At 38.6% G+C, this 17,796-nt stretch overlaps 1 protein-coding gene across 3 annotated transcripts in view; it reads left to right on the forward strand.

The window, feature by feature from the left end:
• Positions 1 to 599: 599 nt before the first annotated feature.
• The window catches only part of CDC42SE2 (CDC42 small effector 2), a 39,005-nt gene continuing 21,808 nt past the window's right edge, over positions 600 to 17,796 (forward strand). The window contains exon 1 of one of the 3 annotated variants that reach the window (XM_034960454.3): positions 600 to 904. In XM_034960454.3, the coding sequence (XP_034816345.1) occupies positions 851 to 904 (54 nt within the window). In that variant the 5' untranslated portion in view covers positions 600 to 850. The remainder of the gene's footprint in view (positions 905 to 17,796) is intronic. The other 2 variants (XM_057302339.2, XM_057302338.2) reach the window with 2 other exon arrangements.

Raw genomic sequence — 17,796 nt, forward strand, 5'->3', positions numbered from 1 at the left:
AGTGGTAGGGATCTAATAGCTCGATTCACAGAAGAAAGCCAACTTAACCTCTACCCATTTTTCAGGTACAGCTCTAATTCCAGTGGATAAGGTAATAAGTTTGTTTATGGTTTTTGATGAACTGCACCTGCTTGATTATCTCCTTAGAATTCATTGCTGTGTCAATTACTGTCTGAGTTGTCTGTGAGAATAAAGGACTCAACTGAAGAAACCTATATGAAAATGATCATTATTTCTTCTTGGAATTAGAAACTTGTATGTGGCAGTCATAATGTTCTAATTAGTGATTTTAAAAAATTAACTCATTAAAATAATCCATACTTTTATAATCATAAAATAGGATGCCCCACGAAGGCAAAGATTTCTGTCTACTTTTACTACTACACCTAGAACTTGACACTTAAAAAGTTGCTCAAAAAATAATTTGTTGAATCAATATCAGTTTGTTAAAATCTTGATTTTTTTTCAGTGTTTACTTTTTTTGGTAATATTTATTTTAAGAAATAAAAGCTTTCAAGGATAAGTAAAGTTTAACTTTTTTTTACTTTTTCTTTTTTTCCCCTAGACTGTCTGTTATAATTCCTGGGTCAAGACAACAATTTTTATACCTTCGTCGTGGTTCAGAAAGGAGTCTTTGTAGAACCAGAAGCAAAGGAAGGAAACAATCCAAATTTTTCTTTATTAAATTGACTGTGTAAGATACTTGACTTCCAGGAACAAAAACACGGTGAAATAATAAAATTTCATCTTGGCATCACTGGACATCATCGTATTGAGGAGCGTATTTTTGGAACTTCCCGAGCTGAGATTTGGAACCTTCATTGGTGCTCATTTACTGTGGACTGTAAGCATGAGTGAATTCTGGTTGTGTTTCAACTGCTGTATTGCAGAACAGCCTCAGCCTGTAAGTATGAAGTATGTGGACACATCAGGTGGGGTGCTTATTAAACTTTCCACTGGTTCTCAAACTGAGGATTGGGATCCTAGCAGTAATTGCAAAGCAGTTGTAGAGAATACCACAGAGAATAGTTCAGTGGAGCTCCGAACATATGTTTAAAAAGAAATAATGTTTTTAAAGTAAATACTGTATGTCAAGAACTCTCCTAGACCATTCATCGTACATGACTGAGAGGAGGTGTTCTTCTGTCAGATAGCTTCTGGAGGAATAGTGAGAGAAAAAGGAGATAGTAACCTGAGGTAAAACAGATAAATCAGCCTTGGAAGTCAGTGGGTGGAAGATGTGACAGCCATATTGCCATCATATTCCTCTCAGCTTACCATCTCATTTTCCTCAGAGCAACCCGCTGAGGAAGATATCATTGTCTTTATTTTTCAGTTGAAACAGGTTCAGTTTTTTGCCCAAAGTCATATAGCTTGTCAGTGGTCTTGACTGACTTCTTGGTATATGCCTTGTCTTTGTGCCCTCTAATATATGCACATATTGTTACCTCTACCAAAATCCTGCCCTCCAGCCTCCAAATTCTGTTTTTTATTAAGACGGAGTTTCACTCTTATTGCCCAGGCTGGAGTGCAATGGCGTGATCTCGGCTCACTGCAACTTCCGCCTCCCGGGTTCAAGTGATTCTCCTGCCTCAGCCTCTTGAGTAGCTGGGATTATAGGCATGTGCCACCACGCCTGGCTAATTTTGTACTTTTAGTAGAGACAGGGTTTCACCATGTTGGTCAGGCTGGTCTCGAACTCCTGACCTCAGGTGATCCACCTGCCTCTGCCTCCCAAAATGCTGGGATTACAGGCGTGAGCCACTGCACCTGGCCTCCTTTTCATTTTTTAAGGTGCCTAAATAAAATGTTACATAAAAATTTCCCCAGCTTTCCCCTGAATGAGATAATACTCATCTGTATTCCCACAGCTCTTTAGTTCATTTTTCTATTATAGCATGGAACCTTTTGCATAGTAAATAACTATTCTACAGTCTCTCCCACAACATTTTGAATTATTTATGGGTCTTCACCATGTTAACTTGGTATCTTCAGGATCAAATATAATATCTTGGAGAGTGTAGGTATACATGATTGATTGTTGGCTGGCTGAACAAATGAATTGATATTTTATTTATATTTGTAACAACGTAAGAGGAAAAATAAGGATTAAATTTTAAAAATATAATTGTACACGTAACTCCCAATCTCAAGTGATTCACCTGCCTCGGCCTCCCAAAGTGCTGGGATTACAGGCATGAGCCACTGTGCCCTACCATATTGTTTTAATTGCTCTACTTACTTAGTATGTTTTGCTGTGTCATAGGGGAAATTTTTTCTTAGCTCTTCTTTTCTAACTCTATTGGTGATGTCTTTTTTAAAAACTGGATTGTGGTTACATGTTTTCTTATTATATTTTTCTTTTTTTTTTCTTGTTTGAGATATTTCATAATACATATGTAAATCTTAGAGTTTTTTTTTTTTTGGATTGCATTGAATTTATTTTATTTAATTAATTAATTTATTTTTTTGAGATGGAGTCTCATTCTGTTGCCCAGGCTGGAGTGCAGTGACGTGATATATAATAAAGGGTATATAATAAAGTGAATTCTCTTCAATATATGATAAATGTATACTCACCAATAGCTAAAATAGGAAGACACAGATTAGGTATTTAAATGGCAGGAGCATAAGCCTCTGGAGTTATGAGACATCAGAAATACATTTTCTGCTACACAGAGGATTTGCAACTTGAGTTTCTCTCATACTGAAACAGGAAAAGTTCCCTTGTCCCCCTAGAAGCCATGCGATGGGGGTGTGGCTCGCTTCTTCAGTGCCCTGCTGCTCAAACCTCTAGGGGAGCATACAGACAGGGAGCTGTGGGGTTCTGACCCCACGACAATGTCTAGGGATGAATCTTTATAGCTGAAGTGCCAGAAGGCGTGTGTTACAGGGTGCTTTTTTAGTTTGCCTTGTGTTAACCAGCTCAGTTAGACCCTCTACCTTGTCACAGGGACAGAAGGCTTTCTGTATCCTGGGTTCTTGCTTTGGTGTACTAGAAGAATTGGATCACACGTGGGCTTGGAGAAGGAGTGCAAAGTTTTATTGAGTGGAAGTAGCTCTCTGTCGATGAGGGAGCCAGAAAGGAGATGGTTTTCCCCTGGAGTTGGGCTGCTAGGTGGCCCCAGCTCTCCTTTAACTGCCCCGGCCAAACTCCGCCTCATCCAGCCAGTTGATGGCCTGCTGGCATGCTGGTGTCTGTTGGTGTGCTCTTGTGCAGGCGTGTTCCCTCGACGTCTTTTCACCGTCTAACCGCTTGTGTCTTCTTCCGCTGATGTGCTCCTCTCGACGTTTGGCTGCCTATGTGTCTGCCTGCTAGGGTCTTGGGTTTTTATAGGCCCAGGATGGGGGCACGGCGGGCCAGGGTGGTCTTGGAAAATGCAACATTTGGGCCCGAAAGCAGGAGTGCCTGTCCTCGCCTATGTTTGTCCGTGGGGGTGGAGCCCTAGCCATGGACCTGCCTTTCTCTACCCAGCAATTCCCTGTTCCCACTCCCATATCATTTAAAGGGACCACACTCTTCCCTTCCCAGCACTCCCGTATCAGTACAACATTTAATATGTTAGTTGTTTGTTATTGTTTAATGAATACATACTTATGTGAAGTATTCCATAAAAATTCCATGGACATCTGATTTCTTACCTTTTTGATTCCTGAGAAAAATTGCATAAAACTTAATGGGGCTTTGTGGTCACCATAATGGAGGAATAGCTTGCTTGTTGGCATCAGGAAACAGATGTAAAGAATCACTAATAATTTTTGTTTCTTTACATTATACAAAGACATATCCTTGGTATTCTAAACAATATCAAGACTGCTGTATCTTAAAGCTGCTTGGTCATCTGCTAAAGTTTTCTAAAATATTTACTGAAATAAAGTGCTGCATGCCGACTCTCCCACTTGTTCCCTATCACCCCCTGCTTTTGCACATTCCATGTGTGAAAAAGGAACAACCCAATATTGGGAAGAAAATAGAATGTATTTTTCTGAGTATAGTAGAATAATCATTTTTCTCCTCCTACTCCTTCATTTTAATATAGTACAATGCAGGGTATAATAGAGCCCCAATGTTTTGAGCCGTGGTATTCCAAAACTTAGTAACTTAGTAATGCTGTAGTTGCTGTTGCTAGATATAGCTAAGGTTGTAGATTTTTAATTGGATGGTTGCTGCCCTGCAATTTAATTTTTTAAAAAGATTTGTTAGGGCTGGGCGCAGTGGCTAACACCTGTAATCCTAGCACTTTGAGAGGCCAAGGCAGGTGGATTGCCTGAGCTCAGGAGTTCGAGACCAGCCTGAGCAACATGGTGAAACCCTGTCTCTACTAAAAAAAAAAAAAAAAAAATTAGCCGGTGTGATGTTATGTGCCTGAAGTCCTAGCTACTCCGGAGGCTGAGGCAGGAGAACTGCTTGAACCCGCAAGGTGGAGGTTGCAGTGAGCTGAGATTGCGCCGCTGTGCTCCAGCCTGGCGACAGGGCAAGACTCTATCTAAAAAAAAAAAAAAAAGATTTGTTAGCTGTTGACAGAACTGTAGTGAATTCTTCACCAACTTATTGAGCATCAGAATACTGGTCAGCTTCTAAGGTAGCTTTAAAAAACAAGGAACCCTGATTTACAGAAAAAAAAAAAAGCCACTTTTCTATTCATATTATTTGCCTTCCCATCTAATGGTTTCCCACATAGCACTGATTTTTTGTAATGCTGCTTGTATCTGGAATGTGTTAATTTGTTTTTGTTTTTCTTTGTTTTGAGCCGGAGTTTTGCTCTTGTCGCCTAGGCTGGAGTGCAATGGTGCGATCTTGGCTCACTGCAACCTCTGCCTCCCGGGTTTAAGCAATTCTCCTGCCTCAGCGTCCTGAGTAGCTGGAATTACAGGCACCCTCCACCATGCCCAGCTAATTTTTGTAGTTTTAGTAGAGATGGGGTTTCTCCATGTTAGCCAGGCTGATCTCGAACTCCTGACCTCAAGTGATCCACCCTCCTCGACCTCCCAAAGTGCTGGGATTATAGCTGTGAGCCACTGCGCCCGGCCTTTTTTTTTTTCTCTTACTCTTTTTTTTTTTTTTTTGTGAGAAGGAGTCTCGCTGTGTCTCCCAAGCTGGAGTGCAGTGGTGCGATCTTGGCTCACTGCAACCTCCGCCTCCTAGGTTCAGACAATTCTCCTGCCTCAGCCTCCCGAGTAGCTGGGACTACAGGCATGTGCCACCACACCCGGTTAATTTTTATATTTTAGTAGAGATGGAGTTTCACCTTGTTGGCCAGGCAGATGTCGAACTCCTGACCTCAAATGATCCTCCTGCCTCAGCCTTCCAAAATGCTGGGAATTGCAGGCATGAGCCACCACACCTGGCCTTGGAATGTGTTATTTTGGACATGTACGCACTTACAGTACATTTGTAACGATAACACTCTGATATTTCTACAATGAGCCAGGTAGTGGTGAGATAACAGTGAATACAACAGATGTCATCTCTGCCATCATCTTGTCTCACTTTAGTGGAGGACATATTTACTGTACAAATAAGTATGTATGGTATCAGGTGGTGATAAGTGCACCGTGGAAAAAGAAAGCAAGAAAAAAGAGGATGACGTTGGAGAAATGGGGATATTAATTTAAATAGTGTGTTCAGGGAAGGCCTCTCAGATTAAGTGCTGTATAGGCACAAGTTTAAGGGAGTAAAGTACACAAATACTTGGGGCAAAGCACTTAGAGTGAGTAGTAAGTGCAAGGTTGGGTGTGTGAGTGGAACATCAGAGAAGGCAGAGTGGCTGTGAGGCATGGGGCCAGTGGTGGGAATGAGGTCTAAGAGGTAACCAAGGGCCAGTTCATGTTTGGTCTTCCAGGTCATGAAAAGACTGATTTTTATTCTTTGTGAAATAGGAAATCATTGAATGGTTTAGAGCAAAAAGCCAAAGTATGTGGAAGAACATACCTATTTTTTCTAGTGGTTTGACTTACTGTATGCTCAGACAGAGAGCACTGACAAACCATACTGTACACTGTAGCCCAGTGAGCCACTTCACTCCTTCATGCACATTTAGCCTCCTCAGCTGTCTGGAGTTGAGTATGGAATATGCTCTGCAATAAGGTTGCTTATTCCCTTTGTGGCTTTTCTTTCTGCCATTTGTTGTTGTTCTGATGTATAGTTTTAACCTATAATAGTCGGGGTGGGGGCATGAGGATATGTGCAAGTGATGGTGCTGGAGTTGCCACAGTGAAACAGGAAGTGCAGTGTGCTCAGTGTTTAGATGGTTCAAGGTTACTTCAAGGGAAGTGGTTGAGGAAACGGAGTGGGGATAGATCAGTTAGACAGCTAAGGATTGCTATAAGACCTTAGACATTTTAGAAAACATCAAAGTTAGGCCAGGTGCAGTGGCTTATGCCTGTAATCCCAGCACTTTGGGAGGCCGAGGCGGGCTGATTACCTGAGGTCAGGAGTTCGAGACCAGCCTGGCCAACATGGTGAAACCCTGTCTCTACTAAAAATACAAAAAATAGCTGGGCGTGGTGTCGCATGCCTGTAATCCCAGCTACTCGGGAGGCTGAGGCAGGAGAATTGTTTTGAGACTGGGAGGCGAGGGTTGCAGTGAGCCGAGATCGTGCCACTGCACTCCAGCCTGGACTGGGCCACAGAGTGAGACTCTGTCTCAAAAAAAAAAAAAAAAAAGAGAAAACATCAAAGTTAACTACTGCAGCCTCAGAGGATGAACCAACAATTCCCATGAAAGGTGGCTAGAGGAAACTCTAGCTGAGGGCACTCCATGAGGGGATTTATGTAAAACAGAAAAGTGATTGGTCAAATATGATGGATCTCCATAGCTACTATGCAATAATAACCTCATATGGCACAGATTTGTATAGAACTTCCATTTTCAGGAACCACATTTTATACCCTAAATTAGGTATGAGTATAGTAAAAGTGTCAATTTTTTTCCTTTTTCTGAAAACACAAATGTGCATGTTCCTGATTTAATTTCACACATCACATTATAAAACCATAGTCATCTCAAAATGCTTAAACTAAATGAATTTACTTAATAAAAGAAGAAAATTAGCCTTATCAGGGCCTGGCGTGGTGGCTCACACCTGTATCCCCAGCACTTTGGGAGGCCAAGGCGGGCGGGTGCCTTTAGTCCCAGCTACTCGGGAGGCCGAGGCAGGAGAATGGTGTGAACCTGGGAAGCGGAGCTTGCAGTGAGCGGAGATTGCGCCACTGCACTCCAACCTGGAGACAGAGCGAGATTCTGTCTAAAAAATAAAGAGAAGAATATTAGCCTTATCAGTTGAGAAATGAAAACCCTACGTTTTAGAAAAACATCATAGAAGACTGATTCAAATGTTTTAACTGTACTACTAAACCTAGAAATTCTAAAGACTAGTATACTGGAACTACCTCCCCTGCCTTAGGACTGACTATTGCTATTTTCTTGTAGATAGTCACTTTGTAATGTAGTGGATGGTATTCACTGTATATTGTACCTCTTCAGCTCCTTTAATATAACTGTGGAGATAGTTTGAATTTGTCTATATGTACTTGAAAACAAACTAGAAAGGCTCTTTTCAAAACTGTGAAACAGACAGGTTCTGGTGTTCCAGTACTGTTGTCTGTGCCCTTAACCAATTAGGAACTGTTGGTAAGCTAGTGTCCATAGCATTCGGCGTGAGTTCAAGATGGGGAAAAGGGATAAGAAGGCAGTAAAAAACTATTTATGTTTTGAAATTATAATGCTTTTATAAGTTTGTAAATGTCAGAGAAGAAATTTTGCTTTAATGTTTTTTGGTTCAGAATGGAGTTGATCTTTATTCCGTTCAGATTGGAGGTTTTTTTTTGTTTGTTTTTTTTACTACATACCTCAAGATGAAGCAAGCCATTTCTTTGTAAACCATGTGGTTGTTGCAATTTTTAGTTACTTAAAATGTGACAACAGCAAAAGTAATAATCTTTAAAAGAAAAATTAAATCTTCTTTCAAACTGTAATATATTTGGTACAAAAATTATAAAACAGGCCAGGTGCAGTGACTTGCACCTATAATCCCAACACTTTGGGAGGCTGAGGCGGGAGCATTGCTAGAGCCTAGGAGTTCGAGACCAGCCTGGGGTGTAACATAGTAGGACTTTGTCTCTACAAAAAATTTTTAAAATTAGCTGTGTGTGGTAGTGTGTGCCTGTAGTCCCAGCTACTCGGGAGGCTGAGGTAGGAGGATTGCTTGAGCTGGGAGGTTGAAGCTGTAGTGAGCCAGGATCGCATCCCTGCACTCCAGCCTGGGCAACAGAGTGAAACCCTGTTTCAAAAAACAAATTTTTTATATATATATATATAATTTTATATGCTTATATATATAACAGGTCAAAATATACAATCAAATATATATATGTGTGTGTGTGTATATCATATACATATGTGTGTATATATATATCATGTAATGATATATATATGTGTGTGTATATATATCATGTAATGATGCACAACAACAAACAGATATAAGCTCCTACCCAATACAGATGATCTGTTGGTGGACATTTGAGTAGTTTCTAGTTTTAAGTTTTTTTTCTGTTACAAACTGCTGTAAATTCTTGTACATATCTCAGTATATACATGACTTTGAGTATACTTGTTTCTGTAGCATATATATCTAAAAGTGGAAATACTGAATTGTGGGGTGTGGGCATGATCAGTTTCACAAGATAGTGCCAAATTATTTTGCAAAGGGATAACTGCTCCCACATTAATGTGGTATAGTTTCACTTTCACAACATCTTCATTACTGCTTGTTTTTTCACTTTTTAATTTTTGTCAGTCTGATGGGTAAGGTGGGATTTCATGGTATTGTTCTTTTCCGATTGCTAGTGAGGTTAAGCGAAGCACTTCTTCATGTGCTTGTTGCTCAGTATGGTTTCCTCTTGTGTGAAAGACATGCCTGTTCATGTCTTTTGTACATTTTTTAAATTTCTTATTTATTCATAGACTTCCCTCTTACGTTCTGAATACAAATTCTTTGTTGGTTATGTGTGATTTAACAAAGTACCTTTTTTGGCTTATATTTTTGTGCTTAAGAATTTTTTCTTACCTCTCATTCATAAGGATAATTCACCCAAATTTCCCTATAAAAGTGGAATAATTTTGCCTTTTAGAAGCCTGGAGTTGATTTTGTGGATTTTTGGAGAAGGGATATAATTATATTTATTTTCCATATGGGGAACCCTCTGTCCCACAGCGACTTCATAAGAAGTCTTTCCTGGACAGGCACGGTGGCTCACACCTGTAATCCCAGCACTTTGGGAGGCCGAGGAGGGTAGATCACGAGGTCAGGAGATCGAGACTGTCCTGGCTAACACGGTGAAACCCTGTCTCTACTAAAAATACAAAAAAATAGCTGGGCGTGGTGGCGGACGCCTGTGGTCCCAGCTACTCAGGAGGCTGAGGCAGGAGAATGGCGTGAACCTGGGAGGCGGAGCTTGCAATGAGCCGAGATCGCGCCACTGCACTCCAGCCTGGGCAACAGAGTGAGACTCCATCTCAAAAAAAAAAAAAAAAAAAAAAAAATAGAAGTCTTTCCCCTCCCCACTGGTATGCAGTGTACATTATCAGGCTTCCCTACATGCATGAGTCAGACTCTAGATTCTGTTTGACCATTTGTTCATCCTGGTGCCAATACACGATGATACACAGTGTCTTCTAGAGTTTGCATTAATACTGTTTTGATATCTGGGAGGGCAGATCCCTTTGTCTTTGTTCACCTTTTGTCGTGTTTTGGCCAGTCTTAGTCCTTGACTATTACAGATCAGTTTTAAAATTAGTTTGTCAGGTTTTCCATAAGGCCTGTTGGGATTTGGGTTAGACCTGTATTGAATATCTATATAATTCCCATTTGTGAAACTGGTGTATCTTTATTTTTAAGCTATTTCCATAAAAGCTTTTTAAAACTTATATTTTTAAACATATTCAGAAGTAGACAGTAGTATAATGAGCCCTGTGTACCCATCTCTCAGCTTCAACAACTTTAATTCTTGTCTAATCTTCACCTCATTCCATCCACTTTATCCTTTGCTGTATTATTTTGAAGCCAAATCTGAGACATTATATCATTTTGTCCATAAATATTTCAGTATCCCTAAAAGATAAGGACTCTTATTTAACATAACCACAATACCATTATAATACCAAAAATTAATAATTTGAAAGGATTTATTTTACATATAAATGTACAGTATAAAAGTTATGAAACAAATATATTATGAAGCACATATTACTCGTTAAGAAATAGGACATTGCCAGCACCCCAGAAGCCTCCTTGTGTCCTTTCCAATTACACACATGCCTGTTCCAACACCTGGAAGAACTGCTGTCCTGATTTTTATGGTAATCACTTCCTTGTTGTGTTTTACGATTTTACCATCTATGTATGTATCCCTAAACAGTATAATTTAGTTTGCCTGTTTTAACTTTAAATGGAGTCATTACTGGTTGTAATCTTTTGCGTTTTCTTCTTTCATCCAATGGTATATTTATAAGATTGATTCATATTGATGCAGATAGCTAAATTTTATGTTCATTTTTCTTTAATGTTTTCTTGTTTGGCTGTACCATAATAGATTTTTCCATTACAGTTCTTTTGATAAACCTAGTACGCGACTATTATGCACAATGCTCTTTTGTGCATTTGTGTATGTGTAGCCTGGTAACATGTGCCCAAGTTTTTCTAGGGTATATACCTAGGAGTGACATTACTGGGTCTAACAGCTGAGGAAGTTACCTTTACCAAGCAAAAGCAAATTCTTTTAGACTTGATGTTACCATCTTACATTCCCACCAGCTGTTTGAGTGTTCCATTGTGCCATATCCTCTTCAACACGTGGTATTTTCAGACTTCAAAATTTTAATCATTGGGGGAAGAATGTAGTAACAGTTTTTTGAAGGTTAGCCTTGTATTGTTTTGCATTTTAATATGAGAGTGAACAGTAACTCTGACTTATTAATAGGTTGTGAGCTTCAGGATTATGCACAAATTAGAGATTTATTGAAGTAGTAACCCCAGTTCCACACTTCCACACCCTTTGTCATCAGCATATTCCATTTCTATTACAGTGTAAGACTAATTATTTCAGAGTACAGAAAAAGACACATTTAGATAAACTGAAGCAGATTAAAGTGACTTTATAAGACAACATCTTTGTTTTTATGTTTAATTTCAAGTATGGTTAAGCACTAATTTAATTCAGTGCTTTCTGTTTATTCTGTTTCTAGTAACTCTTACAGAAACAAGTGTAGTCAGTAGCCAACATACATCCATGTCAGCCTATATATGACTTACTAGGAGGGCTTAATTTTTTAAAAGAGATGAAAAATAAAGAGAAGGTCTAGTATTTTCCTCCCACATTCCAACAGATCATTTTATGTGCCCCCTTTGGGTGAGCACATTCCATGTTGTAGACCATTGATTATAGTAGTCAGAGCATGGAGCTCTGGAGTTCAGAAAAAGTATTTTATTATCGTTGTTATGACAAAAATAATTACCATGTAAAGGAAAAGAAAAGAAACTCAGCGAAAAAATTTATGAACAAAAGAGAAAAGAAACTTATGGTTAAATAATTTTTAAAATACATATGGCAAATGAGCATCAATTTTTTTTTTCTATATGCCCATTGGAAAATATCGTCTTGCCTCATCTAATAGGCAACGTTAAGTGGAGTCACTATGTGTTCCTCTTAACTGGAAGATTTCTTTCATTCAGTGTGAATACTGAAACATTTATTTTACCTTTTTTTTTTTTTTTCTCCCCAGCAGAGACAGGGTCTTGCTTTGTTGCCCAGGCTGGTCTCAGGCTTCTGGCCACAAGTGATCTTCCTGCCTCAGCCTCCCAAAGTGCTGGGATTACAGGCATGAGCGACTTAGCCTGGTCAAACATTTCTTTAGTTGTTTGAAAGTCATCTGACTATATCTGTGAAATTATGTTTATTTAGAAAACATAGCCTTTAATTACAAATTCTGTTATTGTGTAAATGATGTGCAAATCTCCATCTTTTCATGAGGTGGCTAATTATTAAAATGGCTAAAGAGTTGCTTCTAAAACACCAATAGCATGAATTTTTTTTTTAAAACTGACTTTTGGGGTTTATAAGCCTAGACACAACAAGAATGAAGAGGATTAAGCCTTTGTCTGTCTAGAGTTAGTGAGGATTGGGTTCTGATTCTCACGTGGCCTTGATGTATACAAATAGGAAAGAAAGGAATACTGGTAAGGAACTCAAAATTGCATTATTTTTCAAATCAGTAGTAGGTTGAGACTAGGTAGTGCATTGTTGTAGAAAAATAAAATGTTTTTGCTGATATGTATCTGTGACTAAAGGGAAGTTAGAACTTAAGTAATTATCTGGGATTTAATAATATAATGGTATTTTAATAACTATCTGGGGCTGGTATTTATGATGTTTATAATATATTGAACAGTTTTAGAAGCACTTTTTAAGAATCTGTTTATCTGTGATGTAAACAGATGGTATAAACCATTCAGTTTTTCATCCTCTCAAACTTGTTCATATTGAGTAGGAAATATTACAGATACATTTTATTAGCAGTTCTCATGCAAGACAAATTCTAGGTCAGTTCTCAGTTCTCGGGGTACCCTAAAGTTTGGTCTGATCTCTTATCACCTTTGCACATAGTAAAAATTCTTCTGGTTCTTAGATATTTCTGGTATTTATGTTCCATCTACTTTTGTCTATTGAACTTTCTTATAGTTTCTTGAAAAGGTGTTATGCTTACATTCTTGTTTTAGCAGATGGGATATTGTTTGTTTTATATGTGATTTTGTTTTCTTTTGTGAAATGAAAATAATTTTCATCCAATCTTAAAATTTTAGATCTTAGAGACATCATAGGCAAGCGTAGTCAAATGCATGTGGGCATGCGTGCATGCGGATTTGGAAACTATAATAAGAAGTTAATTAGTAAACTAAGTTAAGATCAGTGAATTAGTGGCAGAGCCTTTTGCATTTTAAGACCAGTTTTCTTTCTAGTATATTTCAGTAAATTTTATCCAAATAGAAATGAACACCCATGTTGGATATAAAGTTGAATTGTGAGACTATGCAGATACAGCACTAGGTGATAAGTTACAGTGAAACCGGCAGTGTTTCAGTATTTCAGAAAGCGTTTCTGCTACCAAGTGTTAATTATTATCTGCCATTTTTACAGACTTAGTTCAAATGCTTTCATATATATTAACTTAATGAGAAACATGTCTATCATTTTAATTTCTTCGTTTCCCCCCCTTATTCCCTATCACTGTTTGTTTTGTTTTGGTTTTGGTTTTATTTGTTCTTGCAGTGTCTACCTGGGTAACAGTTGGGTGATGTCTTCATTGGGATCTTAACATGAACAAATACTTATGCATGTACCTGTTATGTACTTATGCATATATTCAAAAGTCATTAAGATACTGGAGATAGTGTTAGCTGTCTGTGGATCATTTGGGATAAGTAAACAGAATCTCCTCTACATTAAGCAAAAAAAGATATTACTCAATGCCATTTTTTTGGCCCACCTTATGACAGATAAAATTTGTAAGAAACCTAAGGCAAATGTGCTTTCAGGAGTACTTAGCTATAGGAAGTGATCATATTTTTAAGAACCCCAAGGTTCTTAAAAACCAAACAAGTTTTTCCCCTTTTCATGTGAGGGCTGGTTCTCTATTAGAGTTGGTCAGAAAGGCTGGGTGCGGTGGTGGCTCACGCCTGTAATCCCAGCACTTTGGGAGGCTGAGGTCGGTGGATCACGACGTCAGGAGATAAAGACCATCCTGGCTAACACAGTGAAACCCCGTCTCTACTAAAAATAAAAAAAAATTAGCTGGGTGTGGTGGCACGCACCTGTAGTCCCAGCTACTCTGGAGGTGCTGAGGCAGAATTGCTTGAACCTGGGAGGCGGAGGTTGCAGTGAGCCGAGATCACGCCACTGCACTCCTGCCTGGGTGACAGAGTGAGACTCTATCTCAAAAAAAAAAAAAAAAAAATGTCAGACAGATCTGGATTTGAATTCCAGAGCTGGTACTTATTTATTTACTGTTTGACCTTGGGCAGATTAATTGAATCTCTGCAAATGAGAATAATGACACCTGTCTCATAGGATTCAAGATAGGTAGTGAATTAAAATATATTAAGATAATTTATGTAAAGTGCTTAGCAGAGTGCATGGCATAAGTGAATGCTCTTATTATGGATGTTGAGTTGATAAATTGCAATTTGCTCTCATTTTAAGTAATGGGCTTTTAAAATTTTGCTTTTATCCCCATTGGTTATTTTCAAGTACATTTCTTTTTGAAATGAACATGACCATCAAATCTTAAAGAGCTGGTCTCTTACCAGCAATATTTTGTTCTCATTTGATTTGACGTTAGTTACCACAAAGAGAGATATAGTTATCTCAACATAAGAGAGGATGTTGGACTGGGTTTATATGTATATTTTCTTCTTTCCTGAAACCCTACTTCACAAGACATTAAAGGAGTTTAAATAACAAAAAGATAAAACCTACAAAGAAAAAGAGAGTGAAGAGGAGAGAGAACCATGGATCAGATATAATAAAAAAATAGTTGGGATGGTAGAGTGGGAACCTATTTAGCTGAGTGAGCCACTGCCTAACTGCGTACAGAGGGGGATACTGATAAGCAAGCCAGCCAGCCAGCATTCTTTACCTGCCTTCATCTTAGAATGCCTGCAGCTAGATTCGAACTCTTCTGTCTGGACTTCAGCAGGTCCTTTTCTAGAGAGCCTACTGCCATCACAGAAGGGATCTGCTGATAACCTGCAATTGTGGTTTCCCCAAGCAAAAAGTGAGCTCACCATCTGATCACTGTTCATTGAATTTACAGTTGAACATGACCCATGCACACTAAGCCTCGTTTGGATGGCCTGTGTTCATTAGACAACAGAAATGCTAAAAGGAATGAACTGAATAAAAGAACTCGGAAGAAATAGATGATACAGGCAATAGGAAAGAACTAAAAAACAAAACAAAAACATGAATAGGTCTCAGATGATAAGACACTGGATTCACTAAACAAGAACAACATGCCTACAAAGGAAGCGAGAGAGAGAAGGAACAAATCGATAACAAGAAACGATGCTTGGAAATAATATGATAGCTGAAATAAAGTAGTCCATGAGAAGGCTGGAAGATGTAGTTCATTCTTCCAGCAAGTAAAACAAAAATATAAAGAAATGTAAAGTAGAAGGGAAAATTAAGAAAGTTAGATGATCAACCCAGGAAGTACAAAATCTGCCTAAAGTTACAAAAAAGAGGACAAAAGGCATTGGAGGATAATAAATTATCAAAGTAATACTACAGGAAAATTTCCCTAGTAAATTATCAAAGTAATACTATGGGAAAATTTCCCTGAACTACAAAACAAAACAAAACAAAAAACAGTAGTCTCTTGGTTGAATGAAAAAGAACCCATACTACTGAGTGAAATTTCAGACTATCTGGACAAGTCACTTAGCTATTTAATCGGTTATACCATGAGCTACTTATGGAGGGTATTAGAACAATTAATGATAGTTTCATTAAAAGGTAAGCAAACAACTTTGGGAGGCCAAGGCAGGTGGATCACGAGGTGAGTTCAAGACCAGCCTGGCCAAGACGGTGAAACCCCATCTCTACTAAAATCAGCTGGGTGCAGTCGCAGGTGCCTGTAATCCCAGCTACTTGGGAGGCTGAGGCAGGAGAATCACCTGAACCCGGGTGGCAGAGGTTGCAGGGAGGCGAGATCGTGCCACTGCACTCCAGCCTGGGCAACAGAGTGAGACTGTCTCCAAAAAAAAAAAAAAAAAAAAGTTAAGCAGACATTGTGTGTAAAATTTGTGACAGAATTTTTTTTTTAAGCTAAGCAAGCCAGAAGCAATTCCAGTGCAAAGTGTGGTGTAAGAAAAATTAATTATAGTACAGTACTTGGCTCAATTGTAAACACTCTTCACATAGAGTTAATATAAACACTTGATTTTTGTATTTCAATTTTATATAGTAAATGTTTGGGGGGAATTATATGACTTGCTTTGAAACACAGTTGTTCACACAGTGATGTGAAGGAAACAACAGTGGACAAGGAAGACTCCCAGATGTGATTTTAGTTAGCTGTGGGACTTTGGCAAGTAATGTCTTCCTAGGTACATTGTACACTGTATACATACAGTGTATAGAAACAATCCCAGATGGACCCATAGTGACAGAAATTTCTAGTGAAAAGTTTTTTAACACCAATGATATTAACAATATCATTAATACTTGAAAGCTAGTTCAGATTAGTTTCTCCCCCCCCCCCCCCTTTTTTTTTAACCTATTTTGTGCTTCAGTTTTCATACTTGGAATATGTGACTTAAACCAGATACTAATTTTAAATAGAAGGAGAAAAAAACTGTTTTCACTTCAGGTTTCTCACTGAGAGATGAGAACAACTAGTTCCTTCAATTTTGCTTTTAGCAATTTGGCCCTTGAAAAGGTCACTATAGATTTGCTTAGAGATTCCTTTTAAAAACAAATTTGGGGGTCTCCTGCAAACTTCTCATCTGTCAAAAGCTGCAAAATACATACTGAGTAGGAAAAGGTTAGTTACCTACTAAACCCTAAAGGACAGATACCGACAGCACCACACTTAAGATTGAATTGTAAATGCATTACCAGCAACTCACCTATTTATTTATGAATATTTCCAACACAAAATATCTTTCCTTTCTGTACTTTGACTTAAGATAATTCTCTGCTCATAATACTAGCTGGTTTTGGTTTCTCTGTGGTGATCTATGGTGTGACTCTCATCTCCTCTAGAGAGAGCTCCTTATATAAGCTCTGTCACCTGAGGGCCACTGCTGGCATTCCAGTGAGTGAGCTAAGCTCTAGAAGCCAGACAAGTAGAATTATTTTTCCCACCGTAGAAGATACAGTGCAAGTTCATGTATAGAAGAAGTTTATTATTTTCTCAAGTTTTGACCTAAGTATGAGAATTTGGAATCCAAAGTAGGCTATTCAGTTATTGAAGAGCAGATATTTTTCCAGTCTCTGCAGTATCTAAAACCTTGTTTCTCTTTCATTTGTCCCTTAACATATTAGAGATTTTTTTGTTATATTCTTAGAAACCAGACTTCCATAGGCAGTTTTATCAACTCAGATTACCACCCATGGGAAGGCTGAATTCAGCTTCTTGAACATGAATATCCAGGACCTGGACACTGTTAAGACTCCCATCTTGGCCAGGCATGGTGGCTCATGCCTGTAATCTCAGCACTTTAGGAGGCCAAGGTGGGTGGATTAGTTGAGGTCAGGAGTTCGAGACCAGCCTGACCAACATGGTGAAACCCATCTTTACTAAAAATACAAAAAATTAGATGGGCGTGGTGGTGCATGCCTGTAATTCCAGCTACTCGGGAGGCTGAGACACGAGAATCGCTTGAACCCAGGAGGCGGAGGTTGCAGTGAGCTGAGATTGCACCACCGCACTCCAGCCTGGGTGACGAATGAGACTCTTGTCTCAAAAAAAAAAAAAAAACCTTTATTCAATAGAGAGTACAAAGGTGAACAAATGAGGACTTCTGAGCAGTGGCTGAGACAAGAAGTGAGAGTTTGCCAGAGGATCCCAGATTTGAAGGGAAGGTAAAATGTCATATACTGCTATAGAAGGTACTAGCAAATGAGTTCATGGCTTTAAAGTTCTTGGAACTGTGCCTGGTATCTTATAAGTACTCTTTATTACCCATTTTTACTTTTTAAATATTCAGCTGTTAATCTTTATTTTTTAATTTATC

This window comes from Pan paniscus, chromosome 4 (assembly GCF_029289425.2).
Source record: "Pan paniscus chromosome 4, NHGRI_mPanPan1-v2.0_pri, whole genome shotgun sequence".
In the NCBI taxonomy this organism is placed as follows: Eukaryota; Metazoa; Chordata; class Mammalia; order Primates; family Hominidae; genus Pan; species Pan paniscus.